The sequence below is a fragment of the Ostrinia furnacalis genome, unplaced genomic scaffold (assembly GCF_004193835.3).
Source record: "Ostrinia furnacalis isolate ACB-3 unplaced genomic scaffold, ASM419383v2 OfSCF6825, whole genome shotgun sequence".
NCBI lineage: Eukaryota > Metazoa > Arthropoda > Insecta > Lepidoptera > Crambidae > Ostrinia > Ostrinia furnacalis.
In genome coordinates, this window is record NW_021137064.1 from 80381 (window position 1) to 99267 (window position 18887).

The following is an 18887-nucleotide window of genomic DNA, read 5'->3' on the forward strand; positions in this document are numbered from 1 at the left end:
GCCGTAGGCGTAATTCCCTTGAGGATGACGGAATCAAACAGCTTCTGAAAAGCCTTTAGTACCGGCGTTCCACCTGCTTCCAGAAACTCAGCCGTGATTACGGTGCCTTGTTGTTTTTCAGCTGTTTGAGAACCATTCTAATCTCGTACGGACTAAGATCAATCTAGCTAGCACGTATTTTATATAAAAATGTGTCAAATGATCCGTCAGACAGGTTATCCACAACTTATACAGAAGTGGCGAAACAGGCCCTTACTAAGCGATTGTGAAATATGCCCTTAATGTCAAATGTAAAGAATAGTTTAAAAAACTAAAAACACGCTTTTAATTACTAACAGGAATCATCAGGACCCTGGACATCATCTAGCATTAAAGTGCTCGAAAAGACAAATCCAACAAACCCAAACTTACTATGACCACCTCCTGACTCCATCATTAGGACCCTGGACATTATCTAGCACTTAAAGATATTGAAAAGACAAATCCAATGAACCCAAACTCGATGTGATTCCACCGTTTCGTTTAGGAGTTCCTTTGGTCACCTTTCAGTCCCATCATCAGACCAGCTGGTACCACAATATTGTATTGTCATCTAATCTGCATAAAGTTTCATGATAATACAAGACTTAGAAATGCATGTAATTCAGATTCTAAGATTCCATTACATAGTTAGTTACATACACGACGACCTAATAAAAGCGTGTTAAAAACGAAAAAATTGACAGTTATATTATTTAATTGCATGTGAAAAGTAATTTCTGTCATCTTACGTTATCATTAAAACGACATTTCACGACGAAAAAAATAAAATATAATAAAGGAACAGTTGCCGAGAATATTGCCGAGAAAGTTCCCGAGAATATTCTCGGGAACACTGAGAATATAGCCTTTCTCTGCAAATAGAGTGTATTGTTTAATATACACTTATCTGTCGACTTAATTTAAAACTATTTTACTTAAGAAAGTTTGTTTATTTCCATTTGATAAACATGATTCTCAACCTTTCTCACTTAGGAGAACGCTCCCGGGAGCGCTCCCGAGAATATTCTCAGTGAGGAGAGCGTTCTCGGGAACGGCACATCAATAATCGCGACTATTAGTCCAGTCGATCGTGGCAAGGCCAAAAATACTACATGTTTGTGTACTAAACTATGCTGTTTCATTAAAGATTTCAAGAAGTATGTAAGTTGTAGATCACCCAGGGTTTTATTAGTAAACAGTACATCTTATGTCTTTTCAAGTTGGCCACCCCTGTCATAGACGCGTCTTTCCATTCTATACATAGCCAGAACGCAAGGGTGTGAAACTAATCGAGTATAGTTTGGATGTGACTTTTTTTACTAAGCTCCTCCAAACTATACACGACCAGTACGCATACGCTGCGTACTGCTCGCGTATACTTTGTAGTGACTTAGGTCAATTATCTTACTCCAAAATATTACATCGTCAGTACGCATACGGACTAATCATGTATGTATTGTAATAAGTTCGCGATTACAATGTATACGCGAGTACTTAGTTGCATGCTCGTCATTTTGACTTATTTACCTCTCTTTCTATTGCATATTAATTCATAACTGCGTGTCTACTTTAAACATTGAATCAATTTCGACACGTGCCATTGTTTTGATAAAGAGCTTTTTGGTGTTTCATATTCTGCCATAGAAAAGATATTTGTTTTGGGGCTGAATAACTCTGAAATTAAGAATTATGTATGTGAAAATGATTTTTGTTCTTGAGATAAAAGCTTATAAATAAAAATGAATATCCCTGGACATTTTACACTGCGCTTCTAGTCCCAAACTAAGCAAAGCTTGTACTATGGGTACTAGATAACGGATATAAACATACTTAAATACTTTTTTTGTAAATACATACTTATTATACATAGAAGACACCCAGTCCAATACAAACAAATATCAAAATATGTTCATGCACACAAATTAATGTTTGTACTGTGCGGGAATCGAACCCGCTACCTCCGGAACAGTTATCCGTTTCGAACCACTACACCGAACGGTCGACAATTTTAGTTAATAATGCACGTTTAACTTTCTTCATTCACTCTCACTAATAAATAATTGTTATTTAATTTGAAATCTACCTAATCAATTTAATTTCAGAAACCACTTACATTAGTGTTATAAATCTAGATTTATTATAATAATATGTAGATTCAGTAAAATAATAATATTTTATGTAAAAATTAATGAATTTAAAAATGGCATCACCGTACGTGATCTACATAGGTAGTTCTTATTTCTAATCTCGAGGACAAAGCACGAGCATAATATCTAATAAATGTAATAATTTTAAATATAATTCCATATTTTATTAAATCAAATAAACTAAACACACTCTAGTCAACTGTAAGTGGTGTAGTATAGTTTGGAGCGAAGACGGAATCCATCCACGACACAAACTATACACGATCAGTACGCAAAATTCGTGTATAGTTTGTAGTGACCGACTTACAAAGAGACACTCCAAAATATACACGAGCAGTTTCCTATGGGTGCGTTCTGGCCATGTATAGAACGGAAAGACGCGTCATAGACTAGTATTGGCGGTACGAAGTTCGCCGGGTTAACTAGTTATCTAATATTAAAACGTACGACATCACATCAGACTAACCCGATCAAGCTAACTGCACACATCGCTGGAATGCGATTCCCTCGCACACGCACACCACGCGCTCGCCCCGTCCGTAAGGCCTCAGCCTCGAACTTAGCGGGCAGCGGGGCGGCGGCGGCGGCGGCGCGGGAGCGGGGCGGGTAGCGCAGACCCGTTCTCGAAACCAGCGGGCAGCTCGCGCGGCGCTTTAGCGGCGAAGTGTTGTGTTCGGGGTTGTGTTGTCGAGATATTTGTTTTTATTCGCAAACGAAATGTCTGAACAGCGGCGACAATTTTATTTCGATTCAAATTTATTCCTAACGCTCGATTTATTGTGGGCAAAAGAAGGAGTGCGCTGCCCGCTCGTTACCCGCTCCCTCGCCGCTGCCCGCTCGTTGCCCGCTGCCGCGCCGCTGCCCGCTCGTTGCCCGCTGCCGCGCCGCTGTTTTCGAGAACCGGTCTATTTGATTTCACGCGTAAGATCCTGCCGCTGCCGCGCCGCCGCCTCTCCCGCCCCGCTGCCCGCTAAGTTCGAGGCTGAGGCCTAACAGAGCGTCGATGTGACGTCACGGCTGCCTGGTGTGCAGTTAACTCGATCAGTAGATGACATTTTTGTTTAAATAAATTATTTAATGTGTAACAGTGTTGAGGTTGATGTATCGTCGTCTATAATAAATCAAACTTGACCATGTAATGATTATAAAGTGTTAAAGCCTGGTCTGTGAGCACGTAGTATTTTGTCCAATGACCCCTAGCTACCCATCCTTATCACTCGCGCGTTATTATGTTGCTGTCGCGCTCGCACACTCACTGCGGGCGCCCGTTGCACAGTCGCGCCAGCAATATAATTACGCGCGAGCGACAAGGATAGGTAGCTTGGGGTCATTGGACAAAATTCTACGTGCTCACAGACCAGACTATAGTATAAATAACTTTTTGATAATTACGATGTTAGATATAAAAATAAGTAAGACATACTTAAAATTAACCATAAAGAACTAAGAGCACGTAGATTTATATTCACGCACTTACAATAAGATTATACTCATAAAAACGTTAAATAAATGTTTATAAAATTGTTTTATTTACTTTAAAACTTCTGCGATCAAAAAATACCACTTGTCTAGGAAGGCTTGTGGGCTGGACCCTTCCCACTTTTCGTTCCCACCACAGAAATGTCAACCAAGATCTACAGCTTCATTCTGCCAGAACAACTCGACCAGTGAACGTCAAGTACTGGCAAAAGATTTATTACTTATATTTATTGTGCTAAAAGAATCCTCACCACCTTATTCCTCTGTAAAAAACCAACTTAAGTTTGCAGTTTAAGTTCATCGTTTCCCATACAATTTAACTACTACTTTAAGTTTGTAATTAATAAACTTGTAGGATTTTATTATTTTCTTATGACTAATTAGATACATTAGAATTCGTTTGGAGGGCCAATTTTTCTCATCATTCATTGCATTGTCTTATTAAAATGAAAGAGGAAAACATTTTCAAATTTTAATAGAACAAAACGTAATTTACTACAAAAATGCTTATGACATTTTTACAAGTTGACGGTGAACTAAACGCTATGTGATTGGTCGCGGCGTGTTCTTAGCACACGTATTTTTCACATTTTCATATCGTGGTCGATTATGATACTGACAAGTATGAAAAACGACGCTAAGTAAAAAAATATTACGCTCATGTAAAAACTAGTAAAATATTTGTCGTTGACGAAATGTCATTAAATTGAAATCGTCAAAAAAAAGTTGTGTGAAGCGATCTATTTATTATTGTTTTGTTTGGTTTAATTGCTTTAATTACTCGTATTAGGCCAAAAATTATTGCAAGATAAGTTGTGTCGGATAAGTGGAAGTTCTACCTGTCGATTAGTGTGCTTAAATGTTGTTTTTATGTTATAATTGTTGTGATGTCGGCAGATTTATTGTAGGGTCCCGACAATAACAAATCTGAAATGTTACCTATACTTCTGTATAATAATATGGATGGGGGCTCAAATTCGTTGAACAACGCGCCGAATACGTCGTTTGGGAGCGTATACGATGAAAGTATTATTTTGAATTGTGTTAGAAATAGAAAAAAGGTGTCGGAATTGCCGAATTGTCCTGTATGCAGTTGTACAATACGGCAGGGGGAGTTAGATAGTCATTTGTCTTTGGAAGTTGAGAGATTACAAAAGTTGTCTGGAGGTGGAACTAAAAGGAAACTTAGTGCGACTCAGTCAAGTCTAGCGATACCTGGGTCGAGTACCAGTTCTGATGTGCAGGATGACCAGGAAATCGATGTCTCTGGGTGTCCAGGCAGTGATGTGTACCAGGTTAGTTTTGTAAATATTATAATTTATTTTCATTAGTTTCATAATGTCCCAATTAGATTTGAGGCCATACACAAGGAATTTTAGATAAATTACTAATACTTATGTGTAATCTTTGTGTTCCAAAAAGGGTTATTTTGTTCTATTTAATTTTTCTCTCTGATTTCTGAAGACATTAAAAAACACCTTGTAAATATTGGGTCAGAGGGTAGAGTTAGGGGCAAGTTGGAGTATACCCTTAGGGGCACTGTGGGCAGCCTAAAAATCTATTTCACAGTGAAAAAAAAAATACATTTTTACTTTAAAATTTATTCACCATTACATAATAAGTATGGATACCTAAAACACAGGCAAACGTTTTTGCTTAGTTTAGGTATACTACCTTAATTAACATATAGTTACTAACCAAATAATTTCATAGTCCCATTTCAGTTTCTTGTATATCTTATCTTACCACTTCTGGGACTTAGAAAATTTTCAACCAAAGGCTACAGACACCAAATATTACATCCAACATTTCAACCAAGAATCCCAAATAACAAAATAAATCTTTTTGCAGCAATATTTCTATATTTATGCATTTCATTTTGATACTTCATCATACAGATATAGTTCCAAAATACTGAACTGTCCTATCCATGACATTGACAGCGGGGCACCACCGTCAATACCGGATCGCTGGTTCTGATTTTTGACCTGTTGGAAACCATGTAGTTGAACAATGGTAGCGCCCCCCTGTTATTGACTTTGGTGGGACAGTTCAGCGTGGGTCATCTTTACACATTATATTTGCTTTAAATAGGGAATTTACACAATTTCACAAGAAGTATGTCAAATTGACTGGTGGTGGGAACTATGCAATTTGAAATAAACTTTGTGCTACCATAGATGTGGGTTACTATAGCATTAGAGGGCAACTTTGGCTCAACAATATTGAAATTGAGCACACAAACTTGCAGCCACAAACTATCTCACAGCTAACTAAATATAAATGGTCATCAGTAACACTATCTAACATTGCCCTGTTGAAATATGTAGATTATTAACATTGCTATGAAGCAGTGGGAAAATTGGCGGAATAGTGTGCCCTCAGTGGCGAAAAAACGCAAGTTCATCGCCATAAACCAAAGAAGAAGAAGGAAATTAAATCTTTTTTTGTTTTGAGTCAAAGTTGCCTTCTAAAAGTAATGTAGGTAACTAATAATTTTACTCATCAACAACAACAATGATCCTTACTAATATTATAAATGTGAAAGTAACTCTGTCTGTGTCGAATTCACTCCTAAACCACTGAACCGATTTTGATAAAATTTGGTATAGAGATAGTTTGAGTCTCAGGAAAGGACATGGGATAGTTTTTATTCAAATTTAACGTGGGCGTAGCCGCGGGCGGGTAGTTTAAAATAACTCTTGTTCAGGCGCGCGCCTGTGCGGTTTCTAACAGCAAAACAACGATCTCGTGAAAGTGTTTGTGTCGACACATAGGCGCGTCCATAGATTTTTATTCTTGTATAATGTAGGTAGTTCACTTGCCATCCAACTCTCACACTGTAAAAGTATCTCTGAATAGATTTACTCTAATTTCATCAAAAACCTAGTTTTATTGCTGCTACCATACTGTGCCTAAACACAATACAACTCTTATCCTTTCTAATTCTAAACCTTACTTCTATCACTAACTACCACTTCATCACTCATATTCACCGCAGCTCTCTGCTTACCATAGCCTGATTTCCAGCGGGTACACTCCAACCGTCTTCGTCGACTTCGAGCCCGAAGGCGAAGCACCCCGCCTCCACAACAAGGCGAATGTCCCGTCTGCAACGCTACGCTACCAACGTCCCGGTTACAAAGACATGCTCTGCGATGTTTGAAAAGGACTGGGGCGGTCATGGATGAGGATGTTCCTGATACAAGCTCGGAGGAAGGCAGCATTGACGTTGAGGTAAGGATCATCATCGATTGTCATAGTTATTAGCAAATTTTTTTTTATCTACAACGAAGGGTGGAAGCGAGCTTCACCAGGAATCCTCAACCACGGAGGAACTGGCTATCTTACCACTAACTGGCAGAACACAACAATGCTGTTAATATTGTTGTTATGGCGACATACTTAGGTAAGATGGTTGTAGCTACCCAGGCAGACTTGGAACAGGAAAATCTGCCCCCACTGGGAATCGAACCCGGGACCTCTGCGTCTGGAGCAGGTGGTCTTACCACTAGACCACAGAGGCGGTTAAATGTCCCGTGGTGAATGTCCCGTCTGCAACGCTACGCTACCAACGTCCCGGCTACAGAGACACGCGCTACGGTGTTTGAAAAGGACTGGGGCGGTCATGGATGAGGATGTTCCTGATACAAGCTCGGAGGAAGGCAGCATTGACGTGGAGGTAAGGATCATCATCGATTGTCATAGTTATTAACGAGTGTCTGGTTTTCAACGCTACGTTACCAACGTCCAAAGCACGCTGTGAAACTTTGAGCTTCTTTATGAGGCCTATAGTGAGAGGCCACGTTTCGGAGCCGTATGTCATCACTGGTTACAGACTTTCGCCTTGAGGCATTGAGGTATTTTGGACGAAAAGATGCTATGTAGCTTCCCAAACGCTGCCCAGCCGAGATTTTTTTTTATTATCCACAACGAGGAAGCTCTTGGCCTGTATCTCACCTGATGGTAAGTGATAATCAGGCCGAAGGTGGAAGCGAGCTTCACCCGGAATCCTCAACCACTGAGGAACTGGCTATCTTACCTCTAACTGCCGGAACACAACAATGCTGTTCACTGTTCACATTGTTGTTATGGCGACAGACTTACGTAAGATGGTGGTAGCTAGCCAGGCGGACATGGAACAGAAAAATCGGTGATGGATGAGGACGTGCCTGATACGAGCTCGGAGGAAAGCAGCATTGACGTTGAGGTGAGGGTCATCATCATTTAGGCCGGTTTTAGAATCGCGCTGACCGTTCGCTGATCGTCGGCGCTGTGACAGATCAATATGTATGTAATTGAAGGGAACGTTCCTGAGTGACGCTGATCGCTCGGCGCCGACGCTTCATACATTTCGGCTGTCAGCGCTGACGGTCAGCGTGCGTCAGCTTGACTCTAAAACCAGCCTTAGTCTTCACTGGAAGAGCACGAGATGTAAATAGGGTTTGATCTACACTCCCCATATTGGTTATGGAGTCTTGATGCTCGCATATTACCTAACTCGGTTTTGCGATGTAACATTTTATAAGTATAGTATTATTTAAAACATCGAACATCATGGTGTCACTTGTAAGCCCCAAACATCAGATTTTCTAGTCATCATCATTTCGGCCACAGGACGTCCACTGCTGAACATAGGCCTCCCCCAATGACTTCCACATCGCCCGGTTGGCAGCGGCCTGCATCCAGCACCTTCCTGCTGATTTTCTAGTACATAGGTTCATCCAATCACAAAAAATAAGAGTAAATGATAGTTTATTCATAAAAAAGAGTATTCTAAGAACATTTTATGCTTGACTTTACATAGGTTATTATAGTCTTTTTATTGATTTATTCACTGGTCCTGTGAGTTTGCGTACTTAAATCCGGTTCTCCAACGCGTGTTTTGCCCTAACATTCAACAAAAAAAACAGTCGCTGGAGACCGCCTCTGTGGTCTAGTGGTAAGACCACCTGCTTCAGACGCAGACGTCCCAGGTTCGATTCCCAGTGGGTGCAGATTTTTCTGTTCGGTTTGGTTGGTGGTAGGGCTTGTTCTAAGTCCGCCTGGCTAGCTACCACCATCTTACCTAAGTCTGTCGCCATAACAACATTGTTAACAGCATTGTTGTGTTCCGTCAGTTAGACGTAAGATAGCCAGTTCCTCCGTGGTCGAGGATTCCGGGTGAAGCTCGCTTCCACCTTTGGCCTGATCATCACTTACCATCAGGTGAGATACAGGCCCAAGAGCTTCCTCGTTGTGTATAAAAAAAAAAGACCCGGCTTTACTTTAAAAAACTTTGCCCTACTAATAAGTGGTCCATCTGTCCACAGAACGACTCGCCAAGCGGCTTCGGCGCTGAGTACCAGTGGTGTGGATCGTGGCGAGTGCGCGCCGCCGCACTTCAGGATTCAGAAGCACGCGCCGCCACTACTGTACGACGCGCATCGCACGACCACGCATTGGTAAGTGAGAGAGAGAGAGAGTGCGCTGTGCGCTGGTGAGTGCCACTTGTGGTCATAAGTGCCACTTGTGGTCTAAACTGAATAAATATTTTTGATTTTGAGTGAGAGAGAGAGCGCTACCACAAGGCGTGCCACAGCACGATCACGCATTGGTAAGTCGCTTCTACCAACTTATAGGCCAAGATGACTTTTTAGCGCTCCAAGATTCAGAAGCACGCGCCGCCACTACTGTACGACGCGCGTCGCACGACCACGCATTGGTAAGTGAATTTTAGGCTTATGAGCGCACGTATCCCATGGGCTTACCCAGGGGAGGCAGAGAACACAGCTGCAATCTCGCCCAAAGTCCGGTCGCGAAGCAGATAGAATTTCGTCCAATGACCCCAAGCTACCCATTCTTATCGCACGCGTGTAATTATATTGCTGTCGCGCTCGCACACTCACTGCGACCGCCCGTCAATCGCTTTGACAGACGGTGTACAGTAGGCACGTTTTCTCTTACACTCACACTGGTTTAATATGGATGACGTCACACAGACGTGACTGAAGAGATCCAGAGATTATTCCATAGCTTTTTTTGAATTTCATACATCATTCTATAATGTCTATTTACAGGTGGTAGACGGCGATGAAGACACCGAACTCTACGGCCCTCCCCAATACTCCCCGTCCAGGATAGCACCCGATGTAAGTTATTTTAACCCGTATTCACAAACGATGCTTGCTTAAGGCTTGGTATTTCTGCTAAAGTAGGTATTTCGCGCTGTCAAAATCTGCGCGCGCAATACTTCGCCGAAAACAGCGCGCCAAAGAGCTCTCGCGGCTACACAGCATAGAAATACCAGTTGGTTAGGTTAGGTTGACTTCCTTCCGTTCAAGCGTCACACTCATAGCACTTTCTAATACAAATCATATCCAAGTGATACAAATTAAAACAACTTTCAGAATTTTCGGGAATATATTTTAGAATCGAATAAACATAAAATATAACTGCCAAAGTAAACACGGTTCAAAGAGGCGTGGCGTCACCCGAACTTCCGGAATTTTCAAGATTACGTCACCCGACCTATCGTTAGGTCCTCGGGAGCTTGAGCGATTGGAAAAACATTTTATGATCAGTTACTCTTAGTAGCGATTATTTAGAGCTTGGATAATAAATTATAGTTGTTGCAACTCACGAAACTTTGCGTGTGGTTAATTACATTAATCAGTACACGCATCAATTTTGTTCAGTCTTTTTGTTTATTAATAAATAAAAATATCATACTAAAATTGCATACATATTTTTTTGTATTGGTCTGGGTGTTTTCTTTCCATAATTTATGTATAACGTATGTACGGGGCTCTGTATTGAAAATCACTATGAGCATCACACGCGGTTACCTGCCGCAGGCACCCGCTCTGAGCACTCATGGGAGTTTATGCAGAGGTCGCTAGAGTTTGACTTTGAGCTTTGTTTATAGTCATTACGAAGCAGATTTTGATGGGAAACTGCACTGTCTTGAATTCGAAAGGGTACGCTTATTTTAAAAATAAAACCATAATTAGAAAACGAATAGAGGTAACTTTGGGAATTTATTTTATCGAGTCAACTTAATCAAATCGTGTTTCCATCCGTTAATAGCCCTAGAAAATATCCTCAACTATGCCCAATAAAAATCTTAGCCTTTAATTTTACTGTTTAGTACCTCAAAAATGAAAAATGAAAACCTCATTTTCGCCATTTTCTCTGCTACCCGGCCTTAAGTGGAGCAGCAAATCGTTGAATAGAGCTCTGTGATTGGTTCTTGTGTCACCCTGTGCGTCCACGCGCACTGTGAGACCTCTTAGTAATGTTTGTGAATACGGGCGTTTATCATTGAATGTCTAAAATACAGCGAATGATGTATGTTTACTTTAATGTTTATATTTTACCAGTATTGAAATCAGAATTAAAAGAAATGGATTCACTCATTGGTCTAAATGACGATTGTAAAACCCGTTCAATGAAAAACTTATTAATTATTATTTATTGTTTGACTTTGAATTCAATAAAACGGAATTCCCCTAGTTTTATTTGTATCGTTTAATCGGGATTCTACTGTAACTAGCTCAAGAATAAAGCATAAAGAAGGTACAATATAATTAACTTTAAAAAAAAATAAAACCGACTTCAAATGCGTGAACACAAAAAAAAAACTAAAAATAAAAAATATTGCGTATAAAAAAGTTCATCCCCAATTTTCCACCCTTGGGGGTGAAATATTTTCTTCAAATTCGCATGAAACCACCCTTTTGATAATACCTATTCAACAAAAAAAAATCGTTCAAATTGATTTATAATCGGCGGAGATATTGCGTATAAAAAAGTTCATCCCCAATTTTCCACCCTTGGGGGTTGTTTTTTCTATTATTAAATTTAAATGGGACCATCCTTGAGGTATTACCTATACGCCGAAAAAAGATTTGTTCAAATCGGTTCATAATTGGCGGAGTTATCGCGTAACAAACATAGAAAAAAAAAACATACGGGTCGAATTGAGAACCTCCTCCTTTTTTGAAGTCGGTTGAAAATAAACGTCAATTTGTATATTCCAGTCAGAAATCCCAGCACCAGAAGAACCAACGTCAGAGGAACCTCCACCAGCGGAGACGGAAGACGAGCCACCAACGGAGCCCAAAGAGAGCTCCAAACACAATGGAATGGTCATGGCCAGCGCTGAGGTAAGCACCACCATCGTCAAGTCATCGACGAACGAAATTCAGCTGTTTGCACTAATTCGTCAAATTCAAATTATTTATTGCATGTCACATGGGTAAGGGTTGACAAGAACATAATATTGAACATGTGACGCCCAGTGAAGGCGTTGCAAAAACTTAAAAATAACATTAAAATAGAGAATTATTTGTCAAACTAAAATAAAATTAAATAAACATTAAAATTATAAAATCAAATAAACATTAAAATTATAAAATTAAATACTACTTCGTATCGCGGTGTCGCTTTGACAGCTAGTTAAAACGAAGCTGTAACGGAACGGAACGCAATTTGCGTCTTTGTGTAAAAGCTGACAGAAAGCTACTTTATCTCAAACGCAAGTCAAACGCTTCACGAACATTTGCTGTGTTTTAGTGAAAAAATAAGGTGTTCGGACTTTTAATGGAAAGTACTTTAATCCGTTGTTTCGTCTTTGTTTGCGCGTGAACTTTACCGCGATACCGAATTGCACTTCAGCTGGAATGAAAATGGAGTGTGAATTTGGTGTGGCCTAGATATGAAACGCGAATGTATTGGAGACATTATAAATTAGCACAATCGGGGCCCAGGCCATGTATTTTATTTATTTATTTATCTTTATTATACAGGGTGTTTCTTGTAAGGTGTCAAGCCGAAGGCAGGTGATAGGTGAGGACTAGACCTATCGATTTCACCCCCATGTATGTTTTACGATTTTTCATAGTTTAGAAGTTATCGTTAATTTTGTGATTTTTTCAAATTGTATGACCTAGTAGGCTTTAAATTTTTTTATCTTTTTTTTGGGTCGACTTTTCTCAGATTTCTTTTTTTTTTTGACAGATTCCCTATGAATTGCAGATTATTGAAAAAAAATAATCAACTTCCTATCTTTGATGCAAGATACAAATTTTTTGCTAGAAACATAAAAAAATATGCTTTTAGCGGAACATTCTAAAATTTTCAACTTAAAAGTTAAAAAAACAAAATTCCATAGGTCCAAAATAATTTTAAAAACTGCGCAGTTTTCTGAACTTTCATAATAACACAGAAAAACATGTACTTAATAGGCCATTATTTTCTGTAATCGTGGTCTAGTGGTAAGGCCACCTATTTAGGACAGCCAATTCCTCTGTGGTTTAGGATTCCGAGTGAAGCTCGCTGATCATCCATCAGTTTTCATCAGGTCAGATGAAGGGCAAGAGATTCCTCGTTGTGGATAAAAAAATGTTCTGTTCAGTTATTGTCTTTAAATGTGTTCTAAGTAACGTAAACTTAGAGAATTGCAATCATTAGTTAGTCCTAAGAAAGTCAAAAACATGTAACGGAATCTCCGACTTACCACATTAGTGGAGCGATTACAGAAAATAATGGCCTATTAAGTACATGTTTTTTTGTGTTATTATGAAAGTTCAGAAAACTGCGCAGTTTTTAAAATTATTTTGGACCTATGGAATTTCTTCTTTTTTTTTAACTTTTAAGTTGAAAATTTTAGAATGTTCCGCTAATAGCATATTTTTTATGTTTCTAGCAAAAATTTTGTATCTTGCATCAAAGATAGGAAGTTGATTATTTATTTCAAAAATCTGCAATTCATAGGGAATCTGTCAAAAAAAAAGAAATCTGAGAAAAGTCGACCCAAAAAAAAGATAAAAAAATTTAAAGCCTACTGGGTCATACAATTTGAAAAAATCACAAAATTGACGATAACTTCTAAACTATGAAAAATCGTAAAACATACATGGGGGTGAAATCGATAGGTCTAGTCCTCACCTATCACCTGCCTTCGGCTTGACACCTTACAAGAAACACCCTGTAGAAGCATAGTGTTCAGTGTGTGTTACTAGTGATGATCATATCATCATCACTGGTACGGCTCGGAAACGTGGCCTCTCAATATAGGCCTTATAAATTAGTCAAAATTTACACAGCGTGCTATGGAGAGGGCTATGCTCAGTGTTTCTTTACAAGATCGAATCAGAAATTGAACAATTGTGAAAATCTCCCAAGGCAATAGTTTACAAACATGACAATAGATGTCGCTTGTCGCTGTGCATAGTTAACTCGCGCACATTGAATATTTTGCAGTTTGATAATATAAAATGACTTTTTCTTTCAGACAAGAATACAGGCTTTGAAAGCGAAAATAAAAGAATTGGAGAAGAAACAGAATGGAGCTTCAGAGGTGAGAAATGTTTTACTTTATTTATTTTCTAATATAATTCTTATAGGTAGGTGCTGAGATGTGGCGAAAGATAGTTTGTCAAGTATAGATAGACATGTTGACACCACCAGAAAACGAAAACTCTCCCATAGATTTTGTATGGCACTACAAGCAAGTGACGTCACTATATTGTCAACTCAATTAAACTACTTTTTTCAATTACAATGCGACCAAAAATCGTAATTTACAGTTAATTTAAAATTAATTAAGTTTTTAAGACCAGAATGAAGGGTATTTTAAAAAAAGTTGTGGTTTCGAATTATTGGTGTATGGTGTCAAACTGTCTATTAGGAGAGCAGTTCTAATATTGGTCTAGCTAGTAGGCAATATGTTGTATATGTCTAGCGGATGGGTAGCTTGGGGTCATTGGACGGGATTCTACGTGCTCACGGACCAGGCTTTAGCTAAACCAATATTAGAACTGCTCTCCTAATACTTGACAAAGTTTCTTCCGTCACTTCTTCTCAGCACCAGCCCATAATGTTGTCCCGAAGTGGTGGTAGGGCAAGCTATATTAAGACGTGTATAAGCGCCCTGGAAAGGGCCTACATTTGAATAAATATCTTTAATCATCATCATCTCAGCCATAGGACGTCCACTGCTGAACATAAGCCTCCCCCAATGCTTTCCATGTTACCTGGTTGGTAGCGGCCTGCGTCCAGCGCTTCCCTGCTACCTTTACGATGTCATCGGTCCACCTTGTGGGTGGACGTCCCACGCTGCGTATCATAAATTTCTTTACTCACAACTTATTACTTTATAGTAAATATTTTTCTGGTTTTCAGTCAAAATGCCTGATCTGTCTCGGTGCCTACGTGTCGCCCGCCGTCTCGATACAATGCTGGCACGTGTATTGTGAGGTGAGTTGTCAATCATAATCATCATCATCTTACATAGAAAGAAACCGCCTCTGTGTTCTAGTGGTAAGACCACCTGCTTCAGACGCAGAGGTCCCGGGTTCGATTCCTGTTGGCAACATCGAATAAAAATGTGTATTTTTTACTCTAGCAACTAAGACTTTTCTTGTCTATGTGTGCAACGAATGTGCAATGTGCTATTACTTGAAAGTTTTCAATAAAATTGTGAAATTCATCAGCGCCTACAATTTTAGAATAAAGAAGCCCTGCTCTTTACATTGGTCCTTCGAGCCGGATATGAACCAGCGACCTATGGTTGGGTGTAGTGGATTCAGATACAGATTTTTCTTTTCGGTTTGGTTGGTGGTAGGGCTTGTTCTAAGTCCGCCTGGCTAGCTACCAGCATCTTACCTAAGTCTGTCGCCATAACAACAATGTTAACAGCATTGTGTTCCGGCAGTTAGAGGTAAGATAGCCAGTTCCTCCGTGGTTGAGGATTCCGGGTGAAGCTCGCTTCCACCTTCGGCCTGATCGTCACTTACCATCAGGTGAGATACAGGCCAAGACCTTCCTCGTTGTGGATAAAAAAATGAATGAGTTACATTATGTACTCACGGCCTGAATGACGTTTCACGTGTATATGTGGTCACAAGCAGACTGGCTTGAAAATTATCAACCCAAGCGCGACATTCTTTAACATGCTAAAACTGATTTAAAATGCGTTTCATTGAATCAACAAATGATGCAAAATCTCCACTATAATCTGGTCTGCGAGCACGTAGAATTTTGTCCAATGACCCCAAGCTACCCATCCTTATCGCTCGCGCGTAATTATGTTGCTGTCGCGCTCGCACACTCACTGCGGGCGCCCGTCGCACAGTCGCGACAGCAATATAATTACGCGCGAGCGATAAGGATGGGTAGCTTGGGGTCATTGGACAAAACTCTACGTGCTCACAGACCGGGCTTTAGTTCGGATCTTACACTATTAGATAGGTCTCCCTAATTGATATTTATTGTCCGTGGTGCATATCTTTTCTTAAAAGTTACTAAACCTTTGTTTGTCACTGTCATCCGCTTTGCAACATAGGAAGTCGAACCTTAATTTCGAACTCCTCCTATGTTCTTCTGACTAATTTCGTCGCGGGTCCAATGACAGTTAACTTTCCCCCGGGACAAACTTGACCTTCACTGGTTGGGTGACGGTCAAGCTGTAGATCCTGGCTGCACAGGAGTTGCAGCGGTGGGAACGAGAGGTGGGAATAGTTATACAAAAGATAATTAAACATGTTCTTGTTTTATTTCAGGTTTGCTGGCTTCAGTCTCTAAAAGCAAAGAAGATATGCCCTCAGTGTAACGCCATCACCACATCACAACACCTCCGAAGGATATACATGTGAATATACAACTATTTACAGTGTATACTGTTTAACGTGAGTCCAGAGATAAAATTAGAGAAAATAAAATTTTGTACATTTTATTGGTATCACGAGTAAAGGTGTGTTCACATTGATGTGGGGCGTACGCGCGTACGGCCTTTGTATGACACTGACACAACTGTGTAGTGAGTGTGTACTGTGTAACGTGAGTTCAGAAACAAAAGTAAAATAAAAAATACAATTTTGTACATTTTATTGGTAACACGAATAAAGGTGTGTTCACATTTATGTGGGGCGTTCGGGCTTTTGTATGACACCGACACATCTGTAACGTGAGTCCAGAGACAAAAGTAGAATAGACGAATAAAATTTTGTACATTTTATTGATAACACGAGTAAAGGTATATCGATTTGGGGCGTACGCGGGGCGTACGACCTTTATATGACACCGGTGTGTGTCTCATACATTGACATCCACAATGTCAATGTCAACGTGAAATTGTGAACTCCGTCAGTTTATAATATAACTAGATGAAAACCCGGCTTCGCTCGGGTGAAATTTGACTCATAATACACAATTCTAGGTGCAAAATGTAGATAGATGTTTCTGTAGTCATCGGTTCTCAAAGAATATTAAATATAGATTCATATAGCTTCGTTAGTTGTGTTTATTAATATGGTAAATAAAAACTTCAAAAGTTTTTACACAAATTATTTTAATTTTAAATCACCAGTCAAAATAAACTAAGACAAATTAACAAAACAATCAAATTCAATCGTTAATATAGGTTATGTTTTTATAGTCGTGAAAGAAAAGTGGTTCACAATGTGTTAAAGTATTTGTCGAAGAGAAATACTAAGGGTTTGGACAATATTTTCATTGAATAATGTTTCCGACAAAGGTTGTCAAATTGACTGACATGTTTATCGTATAGTACAGTCCACTATGAAAATTAGCTGTGGTTTGTTTCAACTACCTATTTTAAAAATTTTTCACTTTCTAAGTGTTGAATTTTATGGGATTGGGAAAGAAGTACCGAGTTTGAAGCGTTCATGAGCAGACATTGCAGTTGAATATTCAAGTTCTGAATTTGATTATTGATGAATAATAAAACAAATTCTACTAGCTCGATTGATGGTTTCATTCAATTTATTTAAATCAGGTTACCTATAATAATATTTTTTCGTTAATTTATGAAAATATCAAATTAGCCCGTAATCCTGAATCCTGATACATAAAGTTAGCCTATTAATTTAACACAGGTACGACTGTACTCAGTGTTGCACTATCAAATGCAATTGACGCGCCACTATGCCAGGGTTTTTATGTTCCTGGTCAGGCTATAAAAGAAAAAACACATAACAAAGAGTGTATCATAAAAATCGCGAAACGCACTGATCTCCATTTATTTATGGATCGATGACAACCCAGCAAAGAGGTAGTAAGGTTTTGGCGCTGATCGCATAGTGAGTGGATAGTGAACTACTAAAGATGGCGACAGCGGTTTGTTTGAAAGTGTTTGTCAGTGCCATCGGAATTTAACGAAATTCTCCATTATCCGAATTTTGCGGATATATGTTGTCGACTCAAAATCGATATTTTTTTATGCTTTGTTATTCATATAAGGTTTCGATCCAGTCTACCGTACCCCTTGACGAAATTATTAATATAGACGAGTGAGATTGTAAACTAACAGTGTGTTACTAACAGGTTAGGTTATATTGCAAACTGTGGTAGTGAAGGCTTTGTGCTGAAACCCACAGTTCCTTCCCACTTAAGGCGAATGACGGATCACCGGGGTCTTTTTAGTGGGTATGCCTCGTCCTTCTGACATGGTGAGCCCCAAATAATCTACTCTGTCCCCGCAGGGTAGGTATGCAATGCAATGCATTTATTCCCAAAAAAAAGGTTAGCTTGTAATCAAACGTCAGTTTATAATTTGACGGAATTTACAATTTTACGGTAACAGATATAATTTAAGTTTTATAATGTTGAATAAATAGTGTAAAAATGCGCACATATAACTGAATAATATTGCGCTGGCAGGAAGTTTTCCAGTCACAAACTAGCTGTTTGAAATTGAGACTGTATAAAGCCCGGTCTGTGAGCACGTAGAATTTTGTCCAATGACCCCAAGCTACCCATCCTTATCGCTCGCGCGTAATTATACACCACTAAATTTTAATCACCGAAAAAAAAAATTCTGGGTAATGAGTTATTGATACTGATCCCATTTGTGCAAAAAAAAGAGTAAAATAAAGCGACTCAAAATATCCTCTTAAAATTGGTAATTTATTGACACACGCGTCGCGAGCACTATTTACGTACGATAATGTAACACTTATTAGAATTCAAAATGGTCTAAGTTAGCTAAGTATGTAATAATAACACTGGAAGCGTGGTCGAGGCGTGAGCGAGACAGACAGATGGAGGCAATATGCGAGCGCGTACGACTACTCTAGCGAGCAGCGGAGTGACCCAGCTGTAAAATTTAATAAAAAAATTAACTTCATGAAAACCATTTCTTTTTCTTTTGCTTTCAATATTCCACACGTTTCTACATAACCTGTTTAAATTTTTTCGGTGATAAAAATTTAGTGGTGTATTGCTGTCGCGACTGTG

The 18887-nt window shown here is 39.3% G+C and overlaps 1 protein-coding gene across 1 annotated transcript; it reads left to right on the forward strand.

Moving 5' to 3' along the window:
• Positions 1 to 4249: 4249 nt before the first annotated feature.
• Positions 4250 to 16789, forward strand: RNF220 (ring finger protein 220). The gene is made up of 8 exons (XM_028318421.1): positions 4250 to 4942; positions 6678 to 6884; positions 8960 to 9091; positions 9707 to 9778; positions 11669 to 11794; positions 13924 to 13989; positions 14814 to 14888; positions 16193 to 16789. The coding sequence occupies exons 1-8, from the start codon at positions 4580 to 4582 to the stop codon at positions 16283 to 16285; spliced, it is 1134 nt and encodes a 377-aa protein (XP_028174222.1). The 5' UTR covers positions 4250 to 4579; the 3' UTR covers positions 16286 to 16789.
• The last annotated feature ends 2098 nt before the right edge of the window (positions 16790 to 18887 follow it).

What these genes read in the sequence shown, in the direction of transcription:
- RNF220 (XM_028318421.1), top strand. Translation starts at nt 4,580, where the DNA reads ATGTTACCTATACTTCTGTATAATAATATGGATGGGGGCTCAAATTCG. An exon ending in CAGGCAGTGATGTGTACCAG is followed by an intron (nt 4,943 to 6,677) that starts GTTAGTTTTGTA and finishes CCTGATTTCCAG; the next exon opens with CGGGTACACTCCAACCGTCT. An exon ending in GCTGGCACGTGTATTGTGAG is followed by an intron (nt 14,889 to 16,192) that starts GTGAGTTGTCAA and finishes GTTTTATTTCAG; the next exon opens with GTTTGCTGGCTTCAGTCTCT.